Source organism: Fundulus heteroclitus, unplaced genomic scaffold, assembly GCF_011125445.2.
Source record: "Fundulus heteroclitus isolate FHET01 unplaced genomic scaffold, MU-UCD_Fhet_4.1 scaffold_170, whole genome shotgun sequence".
NCBI classification, from domain to species: Eukaryota; Metazoa; Chordata; class Actinopteri; order Cyprinodontiformes; family Fundulidae; genus Fundulus; species Fundulus heteroclitus.
The window spans coordinates 1-25,757 of NW_023396582.1; the positions used below are offsets into that span (position 1 = coordinate 1).

Genomic DNA, 25,757 nt, shown 5'->3' on the forward strand with positions numbered 1-25,757 from the left:
CCCCCCCCCCCTCCTCCCTCTGTCGGTCAGCTGACTCGGGCTACAGTCATGTGATTTCTGAATCAGAGCAGAGCGGCTGGAAGAAACAATGGCTCTGTTTGCACCTCTCTTTATTTTCTTCTTTTTTCTCTCTGTTCTCCTCTCCACAGGTATGCTTTCTGGATTTTATTCTAAATTACTAGAACCCACCGCTCCATTGTTTTGCGATCATCTCCTATAAAGCCTTTAACTCTGTTGACTGTTAACCGAAAGTAAATCTTTGTAAAGAACTTGCTTGACATATATTTGGTCGTCAAAAGTTAATATGTTGAAAGGCAAGGATGTATCTGAATTGTTTGCAGGGCTCTCCTCTCCGCTTCCGGGTAAAGAAGTGTGGGACTATGTGGAAGTGAGACCCGGGGCCCACATGTTCTGGTGGCTGTATTATCCGGACAACCCGTCTGCTCAGTATCAGGATCTGCCGCTGGTCATGTGGCTGCAGGTGAAAAATAAAACATAAACCAACCAAACAGAAATGCATACCAGCTTGTTCTGCTCTGTTTCTCTTTGTGACGGCCTGAGATAGCCCACACAGAAAAGCAGTTTTTCCTCCATAGTCGCGTTCAATGAATTCGAATATTTGAACCGATGAGGTTAATCTGTCAAATAAAAAGCACCTTTTGAAAATGACAACCTTTAAGCAGCATTAAACACATTTTTGATTAAACCCAAATTTCTGTATTAAAACGTTTTTAGTAGTCTGAGTTAATATTCTGATCTTACATGTCATATTTTCATTATGTATGCAGAAAATCATCATAATTACTGAAATAAAGGCATTCAAACGTCAGCCTGTGTAGAATTAATCTATATTCAGTTAGTGAATAGAACACGATTCTGGGGCAATGATAGCCTAGTGGTTAGAGTGTTGTTTTGGTTCTGGGTTCGATTCCCACAGATGGACCCTCAACCCCAGAGTGCTCCCCAGGCACCTCACAGTGGCAGCCCACTGCTCCCTGAGCGATGGGTTAAATTCAGAGGACAGGTTTCATTGGAATGAATGTTGTGATGACTAGTAAAGTTGATTGTTATTACTATTATGATTCTGCTGTGTGTTTGAAGGGTGGGCCAGGAGGATCAGGAAGTGGATTTGGCAACTTTGAAGAGATCGGACCACTTAACAGGGATCTAGAGCCCAGGAAGACCAGCTGGGTAAGATGATGATCAGAGATACTTTGTTGCACTAAGGTGATCAGTTTGAGTGTTCCAAAGATAGTGACTTGGAGAAGGATTCTGTCCATTCTGACCTGCAAAACAGCCCAATGCGCAAGTATAATTCAGCTTTCACCTCTTGGACGTTTCCACATTTTGTCATGTTGTAACTCCTGTATACAGCTTTTATTGGAGAAGGGTTTGGTAGGGTCTTAGACAGTAGCTTAGTTGATTGTACGTTGTATATCTTACTAATTTAAGCTGTTTTTATAAAGGCTTTTTATAGGTTAAAGTCTGTTTGTTTGTTTTTCTGGAGTCCATATATTTTTTATTTTTTATTTTTATGGTTTACAAAAATGAAAACCAAACATTAAAACTTGTCATCATTGCATAGGTGCAGGCAGCCAGTGTGTTATTTGTGGACAACCCTGTGGGTACTGGCTTTAGCTATGCTGAACGGCCTGATGGCTTTGCCACCAACGTTTCCACTGTGGCGTCAGACATGCTGGTGCTGCTCAAACACTTCTTCACGCGGATACCCGAGTTCCAGGTCAGTTAACCTCCAATCACTTTATTTCATTTTAAAAGGACCCCAAAGAGTAATATTGTTTAAATAGCTCAGCTGAGGTTTAGGAAATTATTTACTAGTTGTTGAACTCTATCTTTTTATTCAATTGTTTGATTGTCAATACATTTTCATCATCTTCCTTCACAGATCTTAGTTTGAAGAGGTTTTTTTTTTACCATCCCAAACAATTCAAAGTAGGAAGTTAAAATGACAACCGCACATCTCTTAACCCTTTGCAGCACATGATTGACATGGTTACTGAGATTGAGACCTCACCCAGATGCAGGAAACAAAATGGAGCAAATGTGTTTTTTTCTTAGCTTTCAAAGTTCCTCCATTATTCTAAAATAATTTTCTTATGTTAATGCTGTGCAACTGTAACACTGGTGTCACTTTAAAATGTATGTTTGACTAACAAACTCTAAAATATTCTGAAATGTTCCAACAAGTATTGTTGCCTTGCAGTGCCAGCTGTGTTTTTGAAACATTGTCTGAACTTTGCAGAGCATCCCGTTCTACATCTTCTCTGAGTCATATGGGGGAAAGATGGCAGCTGCCATCTCACTGGAACTCAGCAAGGTAAGCATAGCACTCATTGAGTTTTGCAGCAACTGATGGTACGCAACAGAAAATCTGTGATGGTGGAAAAGCAGCTGTCATATGATGGGCCTCATATGCCAGAAATACCGTTTGCAAGTTTTTTTCCCAAAGATGCTAAGTAGTGATGTACTTTATCATTAAGAAAGGTTTTTCATTAGTATAATTTGAACTTTGTGGTTTATAAAATTACGGTATATAAACCAAAAGCTAGAACTTCACTAAGGTGTGGTGTTTAATCTGCAACTTGTCTCTTTATAGGCTGTAGCGGAAGGCTCAGTGAAATGCAACTTTGCTGGTGTGGCACTTGGAGATTCATGGATTTCTCCCTTAGGTCAGTATCAGTCAGTCTTTAACCCTACAGGTTAACATTTGTTCCCAGTACTAGTAAAATGTAGACCAGAGAGATGCTCTGCAGATGTTGGGCATTAAAACTGTTTTTTTTTTTTTTGTCTTGTAAACAAAAAACTTAAAGGTGACCTATTATTATGAAAATTTCAATATTTGCACGTTTTTCTACTTCTGTTTGGGTCTCTAATGCTTCTAGAAATATTCCAAGCGCTAAGAAAATCCAGCTGTTTTTTTTTTTGTCTATAAGTAAATGTTTTGTTGTTGGCTGGAAAACGAACCGTTTCAAAAACCTCCCGATTATTACATCATAATCTGCGGGTACTGCTCCTCATCTAGAAACCCAAGGCAAGCTCAGCCGCTCACCTAGCAACCCAAGCAAAGTAAAACTGTAAAAAATTTAACACATAACTTTTATATCACATCTTACATTGAATTTGTAACTATTATTGAAATAAATGATACATACAACTTAAGGCTGGCATCAATACATGCCAAACAGTGTGCATATAAGTCCCTTACACTTAAGGTATAGCGGACAATCTTTTTCTGCTTCAAGTTCCGTGTGTTTTGCCTTATCTATTAGTTATCCCACATGCCGTTCATTGTGACGCGTTCACATAATGGCAGTGTGCATGTTAGTTCCTTGCTAGTTTCTGCTTGCTGGCTGCGCACTTCTATTGCTTATGCTTTCGAGTAAATTATTTTAAAATTCCTAATACCACCGTCACTTTGCAGAGCATTCCACCTGACCCTGGCCCATTTGCTGCAGAGTTACTTAGTTTCCCACAATTCTGTCACCTTAATAAATAAAGTTTAAAGTCTTTGAAAAACAATTATGTAAGGATTTTAGATTTTTTCTTAAGAAGGCTTAGGGATTTTAAATGATAAACTGTTACTGACTGTAAGCATGTTTTGTTAACAGATTCAGTGATGACATGGGGTCCATACCTTTATGCTACTGTGAGTAACACACAAAAATGCTTTTTATGAATTGCCGTAGACCCAAGCTGTGCTGCATCCTTCTATCATTCTATATCCTTCTGACCTCCTGTGTGTAGTCCCTGCTGGATGACAATGGCCTAGCTGATGTCAACAGTGCAGCTCAGAAGGTGAAGCAAGCGGTGGAGCAGCAACAGTTTCTTCAAGCCACTGAGCTGTGGTCTGTCACTGAGACAGTAGTGGAGCAGGTTGGTACAACACTGCTTTTACAGCTAACAGGTTTATATAAACCTATAAGCCATAAAATTATCACCACTCACACTCTAACAGAAAAACTTTAAACACAACAGTTCCAAGTGTGACTGGAAGTACTTTGGCTTTGGTTTGGATAATTTTGGTCAAAATTATTTCAAAGGAAATTTGAGCAAATAAACTTTTAATTTATGAATTGTTCAAGCACAAACAGCATTTCTCATTCAAAGACTTCCCCAAAGAGAAGTGCAGTGGAGAACCACTAAAATCACAGTAGGACCTGGAGCAGACGGTGGTAACCCAGGACAATGACGGGTGGGTCATCGATTTGCATCTGATTTAGAATGTGCCTAGGAGGATGGGCCTCCATGGCCTTTAAAACAGCAGGAGACCAACTGCAGGTTGCTCAAGGGTGAGCCACCAGAATTGACGACGACTCCTGGATAGGAAGCAAAACGTTTTCAGAAAAACTCAATGAAAGTCCGGTCTCCAATTTAAGCCTGTTTGCTGTAGCGATGAGCCGGATAACTGAGAATTTGCACAGGCATGTGTCATTTGATGCTCAGGGCTATTTGCACACTTTAAGCTTTTCAGGAAGTGTTGTTGGACAATGCAGACAACTGAGTTTATGGGAGAAAAAACATGTCTTGTGGTGTCTGTGTATTGTGTAATTCATAATGACAAAGATTCTTGACTGATGTTGATTCAGATCCAATGTTTTTTTGAAGATGAGGTCTTTCCTCTTACCAGCATGTTCAGGACACTTGCATGACTAGTCTTATTTGACTTTATTTTTAAATACTTTAGTAGCTCACTCTGGTTGCACACAAATGTTTTTGAAATATCATGTCCTGCTAACAAATTAGTTATTTTGGTGTTTTATGCTTTGTTTTTGGTCAATTTGTTAGTAAATAAAGTATTTTGTGTTTATGTACGATATTAACGGAGGTGCGTACTGCGCATGTGCAGCAGGAGTCAATACAAGTAATCGGCTAATGGCTATTAGCATCTCCTAGCAAAACGATGAAGAAAGCGATAACACATAGCTTATAGGGTTCTTAACCACAGTGCTATTAGTTTTATTGGTTTTATTTTGTCCTTACTCTCGCTCTGTCAGCCGAGCGTGAGGCGTGCTTGAGAGCTCTTTTCAGCAGGGCAACTCTGCGAAAGCACCTCGCTGCTCCCTCTGTGTGCTCAGAGTCTTATTACAGAAAGACAGCCGGCAGCAGGGAAAGGAAGACAGCTGCTGCCTTGTACCGCTAGAGGTGGATGGATGGACACCACAAAACAGCTTTCAGTATAAAATGAGAGCTCTGATCCACGGATCTGACGCAGGCATCTGGGTATAGAAGTCCTTTTTTTTATTTTTACCCTTCAGGTGCGGTTCATTGTTTGAATATAATACAATTATATTTCGGTTTGATCCACTCTGTTCATAGTGGTCCTTAATAGGAATGTCATCACTCTTCAGTTTTTCTGGACCTCTGAGGAAAACCTTCTCATTTGTCCTCCCCCAGCGGCCAATCACTTAAGAGCAGTTCACTCAAAACTCTTCTCGAATCAGCCCAGTTTGACCTTATTCTTCAGCAGACCTGGAAGAACCTGGGCTGGCCCTGAAAAAACAATTGTAAGTGAGCGGAGCTGTGCGGTGCGTGGCTAATACGAGCCGGTGGACCTGGGCCTGTAGAGGGATGTCTTCATGCTCTGCTTGTTGTAGCGCTTATATCACAGAGGATTCCTGCTGTTTAGGGCGACCCTTGGCCAATGGCTTTACAACACAACCAGGGGTGAATGCTGGGCTCTCGAGTTGTTTTACCACTTTCTTTCTTCTTATGAGCGTGAAGACCCACATGGTTGAATCCTAAGAGGATGAAGGATGCTTTTCATTTTTTTTCTTTTTGAAAAAGACTGTTACTGCACTGTTTCACAACAGTTTTGAAATGTCAGTAAGTATGGTGTTACTTTACAGTAATAGTAATATCATCTTTATTGTCATTGAAACATAAGCGTGACATGAGTGTTGCTCCGGTGGTACAGCAGTAGCACAGGCGACCCATATACAGAGTCCGTAGTCCTCAACGTGGCTTCCCCCTCTTTCTCTGCCTACCTTCATTAAAGGCCACTGGTTCCACAAAAAAGACCCAAAAAAAGTGACGGACCTGTTATTAAAAGTTTGAGAACCAAGTTTTGGAAGCATTCTTGACAAGTCAGGGCTGTTTTAATGCATGAAATACCTGTTCCCGAATAATTGAGTAGTCGTAATACTTGGGCTGATTAATGTGGAAGTAAAATGTTTATCGTTCAAATCAGTAAAACATTTTTCTTGCCAGAACACCAATGGGGTGAACTTCTACAACATTCTAACCCCGGAACCAGACGAGAAACTCACTTCTACCGCAGGAGAAAACTTCATCTGTATGGCACTGTCTAAGTCTACATACCATTTAACAAATAATTATGAAGATATTATTTATTCCACTTAACTGTGCTTGTCTTCTCTGCATCAGCTCTACAAGCCCACCGCCACATTCGTCCTCTGCACAAGCAATCATTGAACGAGCTGATGAATGGACCAATTAGGAAGAAACTGGCTATCATCCCTCAGAATGTCACTTGGGGAGGTACCTGAGAGTCTCCTTACCTTACATTTTCTGATACTCTTGCTATTATTAAAGTATTTTATTTTATGCCTTCCCTGACTTCTTTGTCTATACTGGATTTCAGGTCAAGCAGAGGAAGTGTTCACCAAAATGGCCGGGGATTTCATGAGACCAGTGGTGGACATAGTGGACCAACTGTTGACAACTGGAGTCAATGTCACAGTTTATAATGGCCAGCTAGATCTTATAGTGGACACCCTGGGTAAATAAGCTCCTAAATCAATTATATGTGAACATCAAAGATGGACAGAGGGACAAGCCGGTTACCAGCCAAAAAATACAATCTGTTTTTCTAGTGAACATGCTATATTTAAGTGCAAAAAGTGCTGTTTGTGTGGGACGGACACTCGGTGGTTGCTCTTTTCCGTATTAGTGACGTGTCTGCAACAGAAGTGAGAGGACATACAGATACTGAATCAGAGAACAGGGCACTCTCCTGGTGCCTGGCCTGGGGGGTGCGGGGGCTTGGTGGGGCTCGGCTGGACTCAGGCCGAAGAAGCTATCAGAAAAAGATGGATTGGGGTCAGTCTCTACCTTGAGTGGAGGAGTTAACGTGTCCTGGGATCTTGTTCACAAGTGATGGTAGGATGGAATCATAGGTGGACAGAAGGATTGGGGCTGCATCTGCAGTAATGCAGTCGCTGCTCCAGTCTGTTGTGGTAAAGAAAGAGCTGAGCGAAAACGGAAAGCTCACGATTTACAGATATGTCTACGTTCCAACCCTCACCTATAGTCATGATGTCTAGATCATGGCCGAAAAAACAACAACCTCGATACAAGCAGCTGAAACGAGCTTCCTCCGGAGAGCGGCCGGGCTCAGCCTTAGAGATATTGTTAGAAGCTCTGGTATCCAGCAGAGCTCAAAGAAGAGCTGCTTCTTCCCTGCATTGATAGGAGCCATTTGAGGTGGTTTGGGCATCTGAGCAGGATGCCCTCTAGGTGCCTCTCTTTGGGGTTCCATGGGATGAGACCCTGGGGAAGAGACAGAACCTGCTGGAGGGAGTATATCCTGTCTGGTCGGGGAGCCCCTTGGGTCCCCCAGGAGGAGCTGGAGGATGTTGCTGGGAAGAGGGATGTCGGTTTCCTTCCTGAACCTGTTGCCAGGTTACACGAGCTGATCTCTCATAAGCGGAAGACGATGGATGGATGGATGGATGGATGTTAACCATGCTAACCACTAATATAAGATGCTATAGACAGTTGAAAATGTAAACGCCATCTTCAGTGTCTTTGTATTAATATAGTGATGTGCATAAAGTTGCATTAAGGAATTTGTTTTGTGTTTTCTCATGAAATGATTGTGACCATGTGATTCATTCTTGTCAGATGGTGTATATCGGATCAAAATAAAATGGATCAGTCTTGATTATATCACAATGAAAATTAAACCACAATTAAAAGATCTGTTAACCAAACTATTCTAACTTCACAAGTAAACAGTAAAACCCTGTTTTACATCAGTTACCCTTGTGATGCTCTAGTGAACACGTAACCAACCCTGTAGCCACCTGACGTAGCTCTGTGGATAATAAGAATTCGTAAATGGACTTGTTTGCTCTTCCAGGTCAGGAGCTTTGGCTGAAGAAGCTTAAGTGGGAGGGACTTCCCAGTTTCACTCAGCTGAGGTGGACCCCCCTTGATGACCCGGCCTCCCCAGGAATCACTGGAGCCTTCTACAAGACTTACAAGAACTTTGCATTCTATTGGATCCTCAAAGCTGGTCACATGGTAAATTTGAGCTGGTTCTAACTTCTTTAGATTCGGAATATCATAAAACATAAATCTGTTAAGCCTTCAGCATGTAGAGTATATCTGCATCACTTTGTAAATGGTAGAATGTTCTGATATGGTGTATCTGATGGGAAGTATTTAGATTTTTGCATGGTTTTATGGCTTCTCTTCTTGATGTAGACTGAAGCTGGAGTGATTAAACTTGTGGTGGGTTTTGTCTGACATCAAGCTAATTAATTTATGTGCATATAATTTGATAGCAAAATAACAGAAATTCCACTTTAAACAACAATCTCGTTATATCTCATAGATTCCCTCAGACCAGGGACCCATGGCCTTGCAGATGCTGAAGATGATCACTCAGCAGGACTGATTGACCCACTGCACTGTTGTGCCAATCACGATGGCTCTGACAATCAAATAATCTCTTTAGTTTCCCAAATTAATTTCTAGATTTTATGGTTTGATTTTATGTTCTGTAAATTCCAGCCACCAAATAAAATTCATTTTATATAAATATTCTCTTGCCTTGTTCTGTTTGTAAAATGTATTTTTTACCAGCTTCTCTTAGAAACCTGAACAATAAAGTTATTTAAACTACTGTTTGCTGGGTAATGTATTTGTGTGACACAGTTTCATTAAATAACATTTTTGACTCCGGTTAAAGAGGGTCCATTGACACCATCTTTCTATGTGGAGTATTGTTGAAAAGATTTAGGACTTTTTCTAGGTTGCAAGAAAAATATGCAAATTAATGGGATGTAGAAAAGTTTCAGGCCTGATGTGGGTGTCCTGCAGAATAAATGTTTTGAACAAACTTGTTACTATGAGAAATATAGTTTGAATCCCCACCAAGGCCTTTCTGCATGTAGTTTGAACGGATGTCGCCTTCTGGGTACTCTTGCTTCCTCCCCCAGTCCAAAAATATGCATAGTAGGTTAACTGCTCTATAAATTACTTTTATTAATCTTTGATCCATGACAAAAAAAATTCTGCCCAGGCAATTTAGCGCTCCTTCATTGGAATCTTTGAAGATCAGGCCCGAGTCAATACTTCTGCTGCAGTTACACCTTCAAGGGTATTGGCTACCAGCTTTATTAATCTCCTGCCTAATTTGCCCACATTCTTTATTGCAAACTTCTTTAAACAACATCAGTTTATAAAGGCAAGGCAAGGCAAATTTATTTATATAGCACAATTCAGTACAGGGACAATGCAAAGTGCTTTACATGATTAAAATATAGCAAATTAAAACAGAATAAAAGCAAGTAGGAATAAAATGTAGATAGAAATTAGAACAAAGAAGTGGTGATTCAGTTAACTAAAACAGTTGAAGGCAATCCTAAAAAACAAATGTGTTTTTAATCTTGATTTAAAAGAACTCAGGCTTTCCGCACTTTTACAGTTTTCTGGAAGTTTGTTCCAGATAAGCGGAGCATAGGAACTAAATGCTGCTTCTCCATGTTTGGTTCTGGTTCTAGGTATGCAGAGCAGGCTGGAGCCAGAAGACCTTAGTGGTCTGGAGGGTTGATACACTGATAACAAGTCTGTGATGTATTTAGGTGCTAAGCCATTTAGGGATTTATAGACTAACAGAAGTATTTTAAAGTCATTGAATAGACCTAAATTGTATTTAGGTCTGGACGTTTACTGGCCCTTCTAACACATGATTGTGCTTTGATCTAAGCCATTCCATTTTAGCTCTGGCTGGAGGTTTATGGTGGTTGTGCAGCTGGAGGGTGAACCTCCACCCCAGCCTCAGGTCCTCTGCAGCCACTAGCAGGGTTCCTCTCAGGCCCGTTCTGGATTTAGCTCTATCCATCTTTCCAGCAGCTCTGACCAGCTTCCCTGTTCCTGCTGAGGTAAAGCTTCTAATAATCCAGCCACAACCATATTTCACAGTAAAGACGGGCTGTTCTGGGGGATGAACAGTGTCAATTTTCTGCCACAAATTCTGCTTTCCAAACAGAAGTTCTTTTGGTTCCATTGTTGTCATGCCTCCAATAAGGTCAGATTAGGGGAGTTCACAGCTCACAGTTTCCTGACAGCAGATTCTCTCTCCTGAGCTGTTGATGAGATAAGGTGCGCCTCTTGGCTGCTCCTCTGATCAATGTTCTCCTTGTCTAGTTTATAAGGGGCAGCATAGAATAGAAAGACCTTTATTGTCCATCAATGGGGAAATCTGGGTGACAGTGGCAAAAGCATGCAGACAGGATACATCAGAGTTACAGACTAGATTAAGTAATATGAATAAAAAAGATTATTTAAATTTGTAAAGCAGAAAAGAATTTAGTTATCACAAAAGTAAAAAATATATTGCACAATTAATACAGCATATTCAGATAAAAAAATGCAATATTCAGGTTAAATAGAGGAAAGACAGCAGCTGATTTACAGAACCCTGTGAGAAAACTGCAGTTTGCACGAGTGAAAATGGGCATCAGCATCTGAGAACAGGTGATCGGATCAAGAATGCAAATGTTTACCAAACTTGTCAGAGTTTTGTTTCTAAAAGACAAGTTTAAGATTGTTAAATGTCTCTTTTACTTTTCAAGAGGCATTACCTTGCAGAAATTGTGGTAATTAAGTGACAAAATGTGGAACATCTTAAGTTGGGGGGGGGGGGGGGGGTCAATACGTCTACAAGTCACTGCATATTTAGGATTATGTCAAAAACATAGCCACTGATGGTAGAGTCAGAAAAATGTATGAATTCAGAAACTGACAGGACCTTTAAACAATAGTGATTTTCACACAAAAACACTGCATAGCATAGTCTGTGGCAACTCGCCACATTTAGATTTTACTTCTTGTGTTCAATTTTCTGCTTAACTTCATAGCCTTGTTTACAACAGTAACAAAAAGCCCTAGAAAAAAAAGAACGTTTGTGTGAGATCATTGTTCAAATGTATCTGTGTAGCTGAGTTGTCTCCGTCCCCAGTGACTCTCTGGGACAGGGAAGCCATTCCTGATCACTGGCTCCACCACCAGCTCCAACACGCTGGGGGGCTTGGGCACAACCAGCTCCGTCACCCGGAACTGGTTGGAGTAGGCTCGGGCCAGCAGCTCCAGCTGGCCAGCAGGGATTCTAGGATCAGGGCCTCTCAGCCGTCGCCAGTACACTCTAAAGTGGCGCACAGATTCTCCTGGGTAATCCCAGCGCAGGGTAGCATTGAGGAGCAGGCTCTCTGGCAATGTTCCGACTCCACGCTGCCACACCACGTCATCAACGCACAAGCCTCGAACAGGGTCAGTGGGCAGCTGCAGAGTATCCACATTCAGTACCTGCCAGAAACAGAGCAGCTGGAGTTAAGGTGGGACAGCTGGGGAGGATTGTCACATGCATATGTATATTACTACAATCATGCTAAATGAAAACAGAGAACAACTGCTGCGGTGGAAAACATACATTTCTTTTCTCTCAAAGGTTGTTTTTTTTATATATAATTATTCAACACTTAAAAAAGAAGAGTTCACAGGACATCGTAGAGGGCAGGGACTCTTTAAAAGAAGACTGTGAAAGAGTTTCTGAATAGAGTAGAAATATCTTTAATGTCCCAGAGTTGGGAAAACTGGGCGTGACAGTGGCAAGAACAAGTAGATAGAAGACACCAGACTTACACACCAGATTAATATGAAAAAGATCAATTTAAAGTTATGCTGTACAGCAGAAGAGAAAGACGTATCAGAAAGGGAAATATTCTGTGCATTGATAGATAATAAGGAATATTCATATATGAAATGTTCAAGTAACAAAATTAGAAGAAAAGCCGCAGTCGATTATAGAACAATGTTAAAAACCTTCCAATTTGCATGAATGTACAAACAGGCACTTCCCCTAGAAGCTAAAAAGTGTTTGTACATTCATGCAAATGGCAAAGATGGTCCTTATGCATTTCTGCGTGGACTGAAGAAGTTTGCTGCTCAGAGGATATCTGTGAAGATTGCTAAGTGAAATCTCAACTGAAAAATAAGAATAATTTAAAGAGTAAAACAGGGTCCCAGTTTATGAGCTGGGTTGAAATTATGTGACCACCATGAACTTCGACTCATTTAGGTCTGGACTTTGACTGGGCCATGTCATGCTTACATCAGAGAGCAAGATTAGTGGAATCTAGATGCCACTGAGATTTATCCATCTAGAGAATGACACTGATGGCAGCTCTTGAAGAAAAAATGCCAGAATGGAGTTTTGAGCATTTGACAAATTTTTTTATTTTTTTTTTACTAAAAAGCGTGTTATAAATTATCTGTGAGAATCATAAATAGCAGACTGCATACACCCCACCACATTCAGTTAAGTGTACTATTGATTTCTCTGTATTTGGAGAATGATTGGTGTACAGTGTTCTCACCATGATCTCTCCCACCCTGCAGCTGAAAGACTGGTCCTGAGGCTCTCCGTCCCGATGGATAAGGACACACACTTCTCTGAGAACACAGCCGTGAAGCTCCAGTTGTGAACATCTGCTCAGAGCAACAACAGAGAGACGAGACGTTAAGACACTAAAATCAGCATTAATTAACCTAAATGCTACTCCGCCGTCATTGTGCCTTACTTAACAGTCCACCCATGTAGGTTCCTGTTTCCACACAGGTCAGAGATCTGGCTCACTGCCTGTGCTCCAACACTCAGTGTCTTATGGGACAGACTTGTTACTGTTGGGAAAAACAGACCTTTTTCAGCTCAAAGCTCAACACAGACTGGTGGCATTTTTTAAAAACCTCTTGTCGGCTTTGGACTTTGTAGTGTTTTTGCTGTATAGAAAAACCTGTTTGATTGTAACATTTGTAATTTTAACTGTATTTAAAAGAAAGTATTTGTTAAAGGAGAGTTTAAAAATTTCTAAATGTTTTTAATTTAAAATGTTGGGTCAGGCCCTGGAGATAGGCACCAGCAACCCCACGACCCCATGAGGGATTAAGCGGTTTGGAAAATGGATGGACGGATGGATGGATGGATGGATGGATGGATGGATGGATGGATGGATGGACGGATGGATGGATGGATGGATGGATGGATGGGTCAGGCTCAAAAAAAGGCAGTTTGCCCAAAATGTAAAGACTACTAAAGCATTGATAAGGGAGTTAAAGTTGGTGAGTGAATCTAATTTTAGAACTTCTACATTGGATATTTTTCATCAAACAGCCAATCCAGAGGATTTCTGGATGTATGCCTCACTTTTACACTGGACTTGAAGTTATGCCCTGAAAGAAACTCACGGGTGACCTCGTGGACTTCAGATTGGGAACAGTGAATGGAGTCTGTTGTTGTCAGCTGCAAAGATATAGTGATCCCAGCAGAGGCTTTGTAGACTAGAGTTACCATGATCTTGGAATCCAGTGGCACATGCAGGGAGAAAATCCTGGCAAACACACAAAATTACAAACAGAAAGGTTCATTTTTTTAAATGTATATAGCATAGACGTTAAGAAAGCAAATACATTAAAAAAAACATTAAAAAGACAAAGAGCAAAGGAAATGATCCAAAGACAAAATACGACATTTGAAAAGATGTTAAGGAAAGGACATTTAAATAAGAGTATCTTAAGCTGTTTTATAAAAGGTCCAAATTCTGAAGACAACATGAAAACAAAGGAAGCCGTTTCCAGAGCTGAGGTGTAATAGTATGGACAGAACCATCCTGTTTATATGTGACCCTTGTGGATCACAAGTAGGTGAACAAGGCTTCTTAAAAACTCAACAAGCTGGTTAAGATGTGTCAGAGTGAGGAGGCACCTGCTTCCATTATTTGATCAGCGTTAGGGTCGAACAGCAAAAGAATCGTATTCAAACAAGAGTAGCACAACTTCAACATATTTTTTACTCAAGTAAAAAGTAGCCCACCCAGACATTACTTCAGAGTAGAAACATTTTCAGTAACAAGGCGACTTAAGTAATGATTTATTATTTAGAAATGGTGTAATCAGGGGCCCAGGGGTAGCGCGGGCGTCTCGTGTATAACAGCCTTAGAACTCCAAGAGGCTGTCCCAGGTAGGAAGTGGACCATTGCCGCGTGTCTCAGCCCCCTCTCTCTCAGCCCCCCTTCCTGTCAGCCTACTTTCATTAAAGGCCACTAGTGCCATTAAAAATAACAAAAAAAATATGTAATTGGACAAAAATCTGACATTATGTACAAACTTTTGTATTTTACAGATTAAGATAAAAATATACAAAAAGCGAAAATTGCAAAATAAATGAATACAAGCAGAAGAAATTGTTTGCTAAATCATCCCCCATGTACCGCATTTTAGCAGCAGAGTATAAGGCGCATTAAATATTCTTCCCAAGTGTGTAATATCACTCTGCACCACCGGATATCATGAAGTGGCGCTATATAAATAAACTTGAATTGAACTGAATAATCCACCTGCAGCCAATGAAGTGATTGGACCACCTGAATCCATTCATCTGGTGGTATGACCCAGTACTTTTGGCAACAAGAGGGCCTTTTCACTTTCCCCAGACTTTACTTTAATGGGAAACAGGTCCTGGTCTGAGGATAGCACGTTTCACCAAGCCTGGGGCTTTGCTTAGGGGACAGGGTTGTGTGCAGCAAGAAAAACGATCTGCCACAAGGGGCAATAAGGAGAAGTAAGGAGATGACGAGTTTACAACTCTATTGATTTTATACCCTTCATTTATCAGAGAAAGTAATTTCAAGATGTTTTTAGGTGAGAAAGTATGCGTTCAAACTTCATCTGTGCAGCTGGTTGATCAGGGTTATGAGCCAGTTTTGGTTCTGTGTTCAGAGCTGTCAGGTTCAGAGACCTGCTGACAGGCTGGCCTGGCTGGGGGGGGGCTGCAGGGGGAAACCCCGCTGCTGCATCCTGTAGTCAGCCAGACGCTCTGTGATTTCCCGCAGACTGGATCTGTTCATCGCGGCTGAAAGGGGAATGTAAAGCCTTTACTGAGTTTGTGGAGAATATCTGCAAGTAGTAAATTTGTAGCTGGATGTTTTTGGTATTTTTAGTTGTGTGAACTCTTTTACTGTTTACAAACCATGAACCATATCTGAAGGAAAGATAAAAAAAAAGATAAAAGACGCAGATGGCCGCGATGGATTTAATTCAGATCCACGGATTTAGCAAGGCTTTATCTCATTTTACACTAATAGTTTTTTTCTTTAGTCCACTGGCCGCCTGCACTGATGGAGTGTGTGGGCGCGGAACAAAGCAGGCTCTCTACTTTCCGTCTTCCATGGTAGAGAAAGCAGAGGAGCCAAATTAGCGCAACACGTATATCCTATAACCTATAAAAACTATTCCCCTGCGATCAAAAGTCCTTGGTACCTAAAAATCCTCCTCGTCGTTTTTGCCGTGGCTGAAGAAAAAATACACTCATAAAGCTCTAACTTTTAACTCCACGAGGCAAACTTTGGAACAGACAGATCAGTCTCAGTTCCTCTTTCCACTTCTGACACACACACCCATACCACTGTGGTCCTTGTGCAGGCAGAAAGAAGCTGTGCTTTATTTTTATCTGTTTTTACCAACAGGAGTAGAATAGTCTGGCAGTGTGGAACGGGGCCGGTGTAAAAGGAGCTAAGGAGGTTTAACGCCATCAGCGCTCTCTATCCTGTATCTCCAGAGTCCAGATGAGTGACAGGACTGGCATACAGCTTCTCTGCCTTTGTCTGTTTGCCCTATGGTGTCTTCTGGCTGCCACCTGCTGGACTGAAGTGGTGCTGCAGTTTTCCTCACAACTTCCTCATCACTGGGCTGTTTTACATAAGTGGCCCCTAGCAAATGGAAACGCCTCAAGCTTTCCATTTAGATTTTAAAGCCCCAGGCTTTGGTTTACCCCAGAAATTAATCCTGGAGCTTTAAAAAGAAGCCTCACTTTAATATAAACCTAATCTCATTGTGTGGAAGAAAACTAAAGCGGTCTCCAATATCAAATCTAGAGGTAGCAGCACCATGCCCTTCCTCAGCAGCGCCAGGAAAGCTGCTCAGAGATGAAGAGAAGATAGATGGAGCTAAATCCAATCCAATCCTGGAAGAAAACATGTTAGTGGCTGCAGAAGACCTGACACTGGATGGAAGGTTATGCAAGCGCTCTGCTCTAACCACTAGGCCACCAGTACCCCATAGAAAACACAAAAGTCTGTGGCTGAAATGTAAAACATGTGGAAAGGCTAAAGGTGGTGTAAATTCTACGGTAGGGGATTGTTTTAGAGACAGTTTTAAAATCACTCTATAGGTCTATATTTTCCTCTCTGGCAACCGTTACTATATACAGCAGAAAGTTAAAGCAAATGTGCATGCACACACACATTACTTGGCACAAATGGGAGTGTTTAAAGTTGCAGGGATGAGTCCATGCAGCAGCAGCGAGCAGCCTCCATTCCAGGCGTCTTCAGGGCAGCCGCTGCTGCTCACCCAGCCCGGACCCCCCAGATCCATGTGGTAGTAAGAAGGCTGGATCTCCTGAGCAGACAGGTTGAACCAGCTCTTCTCTGTCTCACGCTGCAACACAGAAGTAGCAAGAAAAAAGTCCTTTTCCTTTAGATCAACATCAAAGCTCATTCTAGCAGTAGGGCTTTATTACTGTGGAGTCCATGTTTTTGTATATTTTAACAATAAATGCTGAAATTAAAAAAATAAAACTTGATACACAATGTAAAACCTTCATGTTTTTAGTCTGAATGAAGATTTATTTGTGAAAATTAAGGACTTAGATTAAATAGTGTTATTTTTGTTAGTGTAAACAATTTCTTTTCCATTTTTGTATTACATTTTGGTGTTGTGGGGTTGGTTTTGTGTATTTATGCAGCAAAAAAAAAAAAGAAAAAAAAAGAAGCTTTTATTAAAATATTGTGAACACTGAAAGCACCTGTCCTTTCCGGTAAACTGCTTTCCCAAAGCCCTGGCAGAAGGAGGAGATGAAGGGCAGACGTGAGGCTGCTCGGTGGATGTACAGGTAATCTGAGAGGAGAGCCCAGAACCTGCAGGAGAGAGCAGAGAAAGAATCTCAGCCTCATTTATCTCAGAGCTTCCACTGGTGCACCGTCTCCAGTGGGAATGCTGAGCGGCTCTCACTTGTCTTGGTTAGAGCGGAACTCGCTCTTATCACTTAGGCTCTCGTAGACCCATCCTGGAGCAAAGATGGCTGCAGAGAAGTTGTGCTTGCGAATGAGATCAAGAGCCTGTCAACAAGCAGAGCAGGATGCAGCGGTAAGCCGTGGTTCTGAGTGGCTCCACCGTCACAGACAGGCTGTTCAGTGTTTACCTTGTTTGTTTCCAGCATGCCTCCCACCACATTTCCTCTGGCAAACACATCCACCCCGACGTATACATCCGCCTGACGGCCCTGAACCCCAGAGTAATCCTTCATCTGCTCTAGGTTCTTCTCGTCCCAGTTGTAGTTTGTAAAAAATCCATCACAAGCATCGAAAAACATCCTAAGAGGAAAAAAAAAGAAAAAACGCTAAGTTAGTGTCTGGGAGTTCAACAGACCAACCACATTGGTGGTCTGATTGGAGGAAATAGAGTCATGGTGACAAATGTGTGTTGTTTTTTCATTTCATTTTCTTTACCTGTTGGACTGGTTGAGTTCATTCTGCCATTCAAGATTTCCGTTCTCAATAACGCTGTCGTACCACAGGATCAGGCTGCTGGGCACTCGCTCGTGCATCTGGTCGGTCAGATAGCGCAGAAACAACGGAGTGTTCCTCACAGCTGCCTCCTACAAACCCAACTTTTCCCATCAGTCCAGAGCTATTGACTTCTTTATTCAGAAAACAGTGACATCACCAGGATGTGAAGGAGTAGCACTGCTTAAACCTGGCGCACTGACAACAGTTTCCCTATTATTCACAAAGACTTTGAGACTAGTGCTGATTCTGGCTGTTGGCTGTAAAAAGGTTTTGCTGATGCCATATTATCAGAGGTTGGTGCAAAAATGGACCAGACCTGCTGCAAAGTTTGCCTGACGGAGTTAAAATTTAGGGCTTTATGAGGACAATTTCGCCTCAGCCATGGCGAGAACGACAAGAAGGGCTTTAAAGCACAACATTTCTGACTTTTGACACCAGTGAAATTATTTTTATATGTTGCATATTTGAGCTGCACTGATTCGCCGGAGGGTTCTTTGGGTCAGATCCTTCTCCCTCCTCCCGTTCACGGTGGTCCAATCAGGGGCCGTAAACAACTTTTTGAACCCATCAGGTTTTAGAGACAAAACTTAATAGGGTTCAGTGTAAAATAAGAGAAAGCCTTGCTGAACTGCAGATCTGATTTAGGTTACTGAATACAGAGCGATCGGTCTGCGTATAGAAAGCTCAAGTGTTCGTTTTTCTTTTGTTTCTTTCAGGTTTGTAGTTTTTTATTAATAAAATTCTATTTTTGTTTAACCCATTCATGGTGGTCCTCAATATTAATGTTGTTGCTCTTCAGTTTAACTTTTCTCTGCACTTTCTCTGTGAAAATCTTCTTTTTCCTCCTCCCAAGGCCAAGTTATCAGGATTTGAGAGTCCTATGCTGCCCCACTTAAAACAAGGACAAATATAAAGTGTTTGAAGTGGAATTCTACATGGAGGAGAAATACCTGTGAGGAAAATGAACAACCAAGTTATGTTCTGTTATACAGTAATTTAAGGGTTGTTGACACTTATTTGTGTTGTGTTGTAAGTTTTTATGGTATGAGAGATCTGACATGCGTGTCAGACGTGCATTATCCGTTTCTTATTGGTTGTTTTAATACCATAACTTAATAAATTACATTTTTGCTTAATGTCCTCATAAAAATAATAAACAATTTTTTTTTTTATTAAAACCTCTGTGCATTTTCTTAAATTAGAATTTAAAAAACGTGTTTTTTTTGTGTTCTATATTGTTTCAACAAATAAATGCACAACTTAGAAGTTGTCTGTCAAACACGATGCACACAGCTATGAGGAAAACCAGTGTGTGTGGCCAGTGTTGCTGTGAGGAGAGGCGCAGATATCTTACTCACACTCAGACTGTTCTCTATGTTAATGAGCCAGCCATCAAAGCCATAATACTGACTGATCTGGACTAGCTTATCAGCCACGGCCCGGTAGGACTCCTCATCTTTCAGGAAGGCCTCGCACATTGTAGCTCCATCCGTCCATTCAGTGATGAAAGTCCCTGAAAAGCAGGCCAGTGTTTCAGATTACAGCAAATAATGTAAACAGGGGTCAGATCAGTGACTACATACCACTTTGTTGTGTCATCATAATTTCACAAAAGCGGGTTGGCCTCATAACTGAGCCAGTTGAGCAAGAACCCTTCATACAGCAGCTGACACAGATCCGTCTCCTTCCCTTATACTCTCTTTTTTTGTCCATAATAATGTAAAACAAGAGATCCCTGTTTTAGACCTCTTTTCCTTCTTTGTATGGAATTTGTATACTTACTTTATTCTGCTCAGCTACACTGGTGGCTATAGTTTTTTTTTTAACAAAAAGGAACATTGGTGAGGCCCCCAGTACATTCAGGGGAAATATAAAGTCTGGCAACCAAAGGAAGACTTCAGCTCACCAGCAGGTTACTTGACAGCTGTATAACTTGTAATCTTGACACCAAACAAACCAGATGCAAAACCTTGCAAAGGTAAGCTTACCCTTGAACTTCCTCTAAATTAGTCCAGCCAAACATTTCAATGTAGTTTATTGAGATTTTATGAGGCAGACCAACATCTCTAGAATTGCCCAACTTATCTTGTGTAATTACAGGAAGGAGCTAAGCCAACTGCTGCAGGAAGGAGCTGGGGCCTCATTTATAAAGCTTGCTCATGCACAAAACGGGGCCCTGAACGTGTGTACGCCAGTTTTACCCAAAGGTTGTGATCTTTACACAGTGAGGAAAATAAGCATATGAACACCCTGCCACTTTACAAGTTCTCCTATTTAGAAATCATGGAGGGGTCTGAAATCTTCATTTTAGGTGCATGTCCACTGAGAGAGACATAATCTAAAAAAAAAATCCAGAAATCACAATGTAGGATTTTTTTTAATCATCATACGTGCGTTTTTTCTAAAACGAGGTCCCTAAGAGCTACTTTTAGTTGTAGTATTATTTGAGAACACGGGCGCAGTCTTAGAGTGCACACTAGTTGTCGTTTCAGTGGATCTTCCAACCTGAGCTGGGGATCTCTGTAGCATTTCTAGAGAGAATGGTCAGTGTGCACAACTCCTGAGTCCAGGCAAAATGACCAGTGGACAATTCAGGAGTACATGGAAACGTCGATATTAGATGCCCATCTTTGTTCGCTATCAATGTATCGCTCACATTAAAAGGGAAAAAAGATAAACAGTGAGTGTTGGTTATCTATTTATCTGAAAAGACCTCCACAGCTGCCATGAGCCTCTTGGCTGCTTCTCAGATTAATGTTTTTCTTTCCCAGCCTGTGGACCTCCACGTCTTGCTAGGTCTGCAGTTGGTCTAAGAAAACTTACACGCTCTCTTTCTTTCACTCCAAAACTTGCTACTTTGTGTTAATCAATAAAATAAAATCCCAATTCAATACATTGAAATGTGTTTACATAATGTGGCCAAATAGTTCAAAGGGTATGAACGCTTTTGTAAATGGCTATAAAAACAACTTCAGGATACTAATCTACATGCAGGTCTATTAAATGGCTTTTTTTTAGCTTACCAAGAACTATGACTCCATGTTTATGTGCAGCATTTGTCCACACGGCTGGAGGAACAGTAACCAACTGATGTGTGAAGTAGTTGAAAATATCTATGTACTGCCAGTGGTAGAAGGCATATGGGGCCTCTGAATTTGTACCTTGGACAAACCTTTAAAAGAGAAGTAAGCAGGAAATTTCCTTTTAAAGTCAGATTGTAATGCAAACCTTCCAGAGAAAACATCTAAAAAAGGAAAAGGCCCAAATGTATTAATTAATCAGAGATAAATTCATGGGTAAATTATAAATAAACACCGGTCATCCAGGTAGCCGCCCATCATGTCGTGAGACACCAATGTCCGACGTAGACAGTTGATCAGACGGGGCTGCCGAGGTGCCAGAGGAACAACCGCCACGTTGAAGGAGCTCGCCTCGCTTCGGTTCCATGACAACAACTCATCCATGGAGCATAGGCCACAGCTGATAGGTTCAGTTGTCTTTGCATCATAGTGTTTGGCTGGAACGAGCAATAAAAATAAAACAAGCATAACACACCATCATACAGACTACATGTCAGTTTGTTGGCCGTTTTAACGGCAGTCACCGTACCAGGAAGAGCAGAAGGCGTGTACTTGATGACCTCATGAACGCTTGAATCCACCGGCTGATCAAAACAGGACTCAATCCTGATGAAATAAAAAGGTACCTTTGCTTTATTTATGAACAGCTTCAGTTAGCAAAGGCAGATTATGGAGCTTGTTGCTGTCCAGTCCAGGAGTCTCATTTATAAAACACTGCATATCTATACTAAAGGGTGGCGTATGTCTAAAAACCAAGAATAGCATATGCCCAAAACAAATCCTGATTTATAAAACCATGCGAACGAACACCAGCATGAAAATTCCCTTTATACATCCCAGCTGGACCTGAACGTTTGGTGCCAGGTTCTGCCTCATCTTCTGCCCTCTATATACCCAGATTCAACAGTAAATCTCAGGAATGGTAATGTGTAATTAAATTAGTCATTTGATCCATGTAATGTCATGGTTACCAATGGCAACCAGGAACAAATGAGCCGAGAAATTGTGAAAAAATGTCCCAGAAAGGCCTTTAATAAATATGTAAATGCAAGGTAAAAGCAGATGTGGTCCACATTCAAAGAAAGCTTCATCTTATTGCCGTCTTAAACGTTGCGTGACATCTTCACAGAGCAGTGCTGAACTTCCTGTCTTTAAAAACCCAGAGCAGGAAGCAGAAAGAGAGCACCTTTGGTCTGAGCTGGATTGACGAGGAGAGGGAAGGCGATGTTGGCTGGTGGTGCTGAGGGGGCAGAGCGTGCTGGTGTCCAGCTGAAGGCTGAAGGCTGCTACGGCGTCCTGGCTCACCTGTATGGTGACCACTTGGAGCTGCGGCAAGCGTCCCGTTTCAGCGGGGGCAGCTGCGGCTCCTTAAGCGGTTCAGCTGGTATTTTTTAGCCAGCACAAAACAGTGGGAGATGCGGGATTTCCCAGTTGAATTAAAGATGAATTAACTTTGGATGAAAGTCCAGACCTCTCCGGCATACAACGGAGGAAAAGTGATGCACCTTGGTCCTGCCAAGTGACGCGCTCACAGGGCCCACCAGGTGCTAGGGAAAGCACACAGAGTTCAGCTGAACCGTCTCCTCAGACCCAGCAATGCTGCCAGAAGAAGGCATGAGCTCGGGATGTAACTGATGTTGCTCGTCCTGACCATTGCTCTGTGCCATCTACAGTAACTACCCGTGGAATCACCAGCAGAACCAGAGCTGAGGTCATCCCAAAATGCAACATTGATGACCAAAGGTCCAAAGGGAGGACGGCTCCTACAAGTTAGAGCTCAACAGACTAGGTGTGGAGAAGAACAAGGCATTTAGAAAGAAATGTTCCATATCTATAATCAGGAGCAAGGCAGTTAAAGTTTTCTGATATTATTATCTGAAACATTATCTCATTATCTCAAGATAACATTATCTTGGCTTGATGATGCCAACAGAACTTTATCATCTTCAAGAAGAAAAGATGTCGAGAGCCACACAGACAACAGACTTCCCTTTATACTACAAATGCTTTGGGCACACAAGCATTAGCCAAGATACCCCATAGTCCCACAGAACCCTCAACAAAACATCTGGAAGGACAAGGTTGTAAGCCTCTGCCCAGACCCAGAAAGAGAAGAGTGACAATGTGGATTAATTAAAACGGTCAATGTCTTCGCATCATTTAACAGATATATTACAATTGGAGGTTTTCCTAAAACCATACAGCCAATCAGAAACCAGGGACAAATGCATGTGACCAGCAGTGTTGCTGTGGCTATTAATCAAACAGACAGTCAGGCTGAAGAGGACAGTGAGCAGAGTGCCAGTCTGTTTTTTACTGATGGAGTCATCAGCGCCTGAACCAGCCTTCAGGCCACAGAGCAGGCTTGGAAGCAGATTGTGATCAATGTGATCTGGGTTCATATCAATGCCTCAGGATTCCCCCACCACCAGACTGACTTTTTAAAGGAGGAGGAGAAGACAAGCTGCTGCTGTGTTAAATGCTTCTTTCAGTCCACTAACATACAGACATGGTAAAGCCATGACACACAGCCTAAACTCTAGCATCCTATGTCCCAAATACATATCTGGCCTATATTTTAGAATATAGGCCAACCGAGCTGTGCTGGTGTTCGATTGATAAAAACAGCTGGAACCTCTGGTGTGTGGCTCTGTGCACTTCAGCCTAGATTTCAACCTTACACAGCCCACATCATCCATGCGTTAAAACCATAGGCTATACATTTTTTTTTGCTTGTTGTTTTAGACTAAAACTCTACTAACTTAGTTTTAATCGCCTTTAAAGAAGTCTTTCTGGGAACTGTACCTGCTGTTTTTACTGTCATCTTCTCCGCCTTCTGCCTCGTCTCCTTTTCTTTTGAGATTATTAACACCTGAGATGTCCTCTTCTCCGACAATCCTGTTTTTATCACCAGCTAAGGCCATTTCTCCACAGTTGAGTCAGCAGCAACTTGTAAGAGAAGAAACGAGGAAATACCAAGGAGGAACTTCTTCTTCTTCTTCCTCCTCCTCAGATGTTCTTCTTCTTCTTCTTCTTCTTCTTCTTCTTCTTGATTTTTATTGGCGGTTGGCAAAAAAACGTTTAGGTGAGCATTACCGCAACCAACTGGTATGGAGTGTGGACCGCATGACAAAAAAAAAAAATAAAAAAATAAAATATATCCTATTATACAACCTACTCTGTTTCAAAAACTCAAATATGACCTGGTATCCTCTGCTTCCTGATTCCTTTCGCAATAAATCAACAATATAAAGTTTAATTTTCATGTTACTAAGTTTACTTGTCAACCTGTTTCTCTGAATCCAATATTTATTACAATTTAAAATGACATGTTCCACAGTCTCATCTTCCCCACAGTCACATTTCCCTGTCTGATGTTTGCCTATCAAAAATAATGATCTATTCAATCCAGTGTGTCCCATTCTAAGCCGTGAAATAATTATCTCTTCTCTCCTGTTCCTTTCTGTTATTCTCATTTGTCCAATTCTCTTTTGTATTTTATAAAGCCACCTTCCTTTCTTTTCTTCATCCCATAACTTTTGCCACCTATCTTTGGCTTTTTGTTTAATTATACCCTTTATTTCTGTTATACCAAAACTAACATTAATATCTACCTTTACCTTATTTCTACTCTCCTTAGCCATTCTGTCTGCCATTTCATTTCCTTTAATCTCGTTATGTGCCGGAACCCAAACAAAATTTACTACTAACCCCATCATATTTATTCTGTAAAGTGTTTGTTGTATTTCAATTAATATATCTGGTCTACTGTCTGACTGATTATTTTGCAAACTGATTAATGATGAACTAGAATCTGAGAAAATGATAGATTTTAATGGTCTTACCTCTTCCACCCATTGAACTGCTAAAAGCAAAGCTAGCATTTCTCCTGTATATACTGAAACTCCCTCCTCAGATGTTATGGTGGTTGGCTAACAACCTTTGAATGTGCATTACCGCCAACGTCTGAGTTGGAGTGTGAACCAGAATGGAGACCCTATATCCGAATAAACAGTTCAGTTCTTAAAAGAAACTGAAAAATAAAATATGCTCAGAACTTAACCAAAGTAATTTGTTCAAGTTAAACTCTACATTTTATGTCTTTCTCTATGACATCTTATACAATTAATAAGCACATCTTCAACTGTCTCTTGTGACTGACCACACACACATAGTCCTGTAGGATGCTTTCCTATTTTGTTCAAACTTCAGTTCAAATAAGTATGACCCAATCTAAATCTTGATAGAATATCATCTTCCCTCTTCCTCCTTGATGTTTCCCTCATCTTTCCGATGCTGGTGAAGATTCTCAGTCATCCAGGTCATAGTCATTTGAAAATATTTTGGGAAAACCTCATTCTTCCCACTGTCCTTTGAATAGAATAAAAATGTCTCCCTTTACGTTCTTTATTTCATCCTGCCATTTCTTTTTCATTTATTCCTTCACTATATCTTTTATTTCTGATTTATTATATAAGACTTCCAGAGTGATTTCTGATTTCTTAGTAGCATCTTTAGCATACCTGTCTGCAAGCTCATTACCAACTACTCCTATATTAGAAGGGACCAAAACCAATTAAAATTCCTGATTTTTAAATTCTGTAAACCAACTGTAAAATGTTTATTATAATATCCTGCCTGGACTGCGATTGTCCAAACCTTATGCTGAAAATTGTACTACTGGAGTCTGTGGCAATAACGACACATTTAGGTTTACTGGATTTAATCCACATTAATGTCAAGATGATAGCGACTAATTCCCCATTATAAACAGAAGCCTTATCACTAA

General features: G+C 41.1%; 2 protein-coding genes across 2 annotated transcripts; one reads left to right on the forward strand and one right to left on the reverse strand.

Moving 5' to 3' along the window:
- Positions 1–20: 20 nt before the first annotated feature.
- scpep1 (serine carboxypeptidase 1) lies at positions 21–8,810 on the forward strand. The gene is made up of 13 exons (XM_012880770.3): positions 21–149; positions 342–481; positions 1,102–1,191; positions 1,586–1,741; positions 2,264–2,338; positions 2,618–2,690; positions 3,630–3,667; positions 3,766–3,894; positions 6,229–6,313; positions 6,406–6,519; positions 6,623–6,760; positions 8,123–8,286; positions 8,600–8,810. The coding sequence occupies exons 1-13, from the start codon at positions 89–91 to the stop codon at positions 8,660–8,662; spliced, it is 1,326 nt and encodes a 441-aa protein (XP_012736224.2). The 5' UTR covers positions 21–88; the 3' UTR covers positions 8,663–8,810.
- A 1,622-nt stretch (positions 8,811–10,432) lies between these two features.
- engase (endo-beta-N-acetylglucosaminidase) lies at positions 10,433–23,992 on the reverse strand. Its single transcript, XM_012880758.3, has 14 exons — positions 23,774–23,992; positions 21,498–21,574; positions 21,204–21,405; positions 20,912–21,060; positions 19,247–19,401; positions 17,829–17,977; positions 17,522–17,693; positions 17,332–17,438; positions 17,126–17,237; positions 16,571–16,758; positions 13,513–13,655; positions 12,849–12,948; positions 12,645–12,756; positions 10,433–11,574 (listed from the first exon to the last, which is right to left on the reverse strand). Exons 1-14 carry the CDS (start codon positions 23,890–23,892, stop codon positions 11,185–11,187), a joined length of 2,175 nt encoding a protein of 724 aa, XP_012736212.2. The 5' UTR covers positions 23,893–23,992; the 3' UTR covers positions 10,433–11,184.
- Between the last annotated feature and the right edge of the window lie 1,765 nt (positions 23,993–25,757).

Excerpts from the sequence above, each read along its gene's own strand:
- engase (XM_012880758.3), bottom strand. The coding sequence starts at position 23,892 with ATGGCCTTAGCTGGTGATAAAAACAGGATTGTCGGAGAAGAGGACATC. Across the intron at positions 19,402-20,911 it reads ACATGGAGTCATAGTTCTTG|GGACTTTCATCACTGAATGG; the intron begins GTAAGCTAAAAA and ends CCTGCTTTTCAG. Across the intron at positions 11,575-12,644 it reads GCAGGGTGGGAGAGATCATG|GTACTGAATGTGGATACTCT; the intron begins GTGAGAACACTG and ends TGTTTCTGGCAG.
- scpep1 (XM_012880770.3), top strand. The coding sequence starts at position 89 with ATGGCTCTGTTTGCACCTCTCTTTATTTTCTTCTTTTTTCTCTCTGTT. Across the intron at positions 482-1,101 it reads CGCTGGTCATGTGGCTGCAG|GGTGGGCCAGGAGGATCAGG; the intron begins GTGAAAAATAAA and ends GTGTGTTTGAAG. Across the intron at positions 1,742-2,263 it reads CGCGGATACCCGAGTTCCAG|AGCATCCCGTTCTACATCTT; the intron begins GTCAGTTAACCT and ends TGAACTTTGCAG.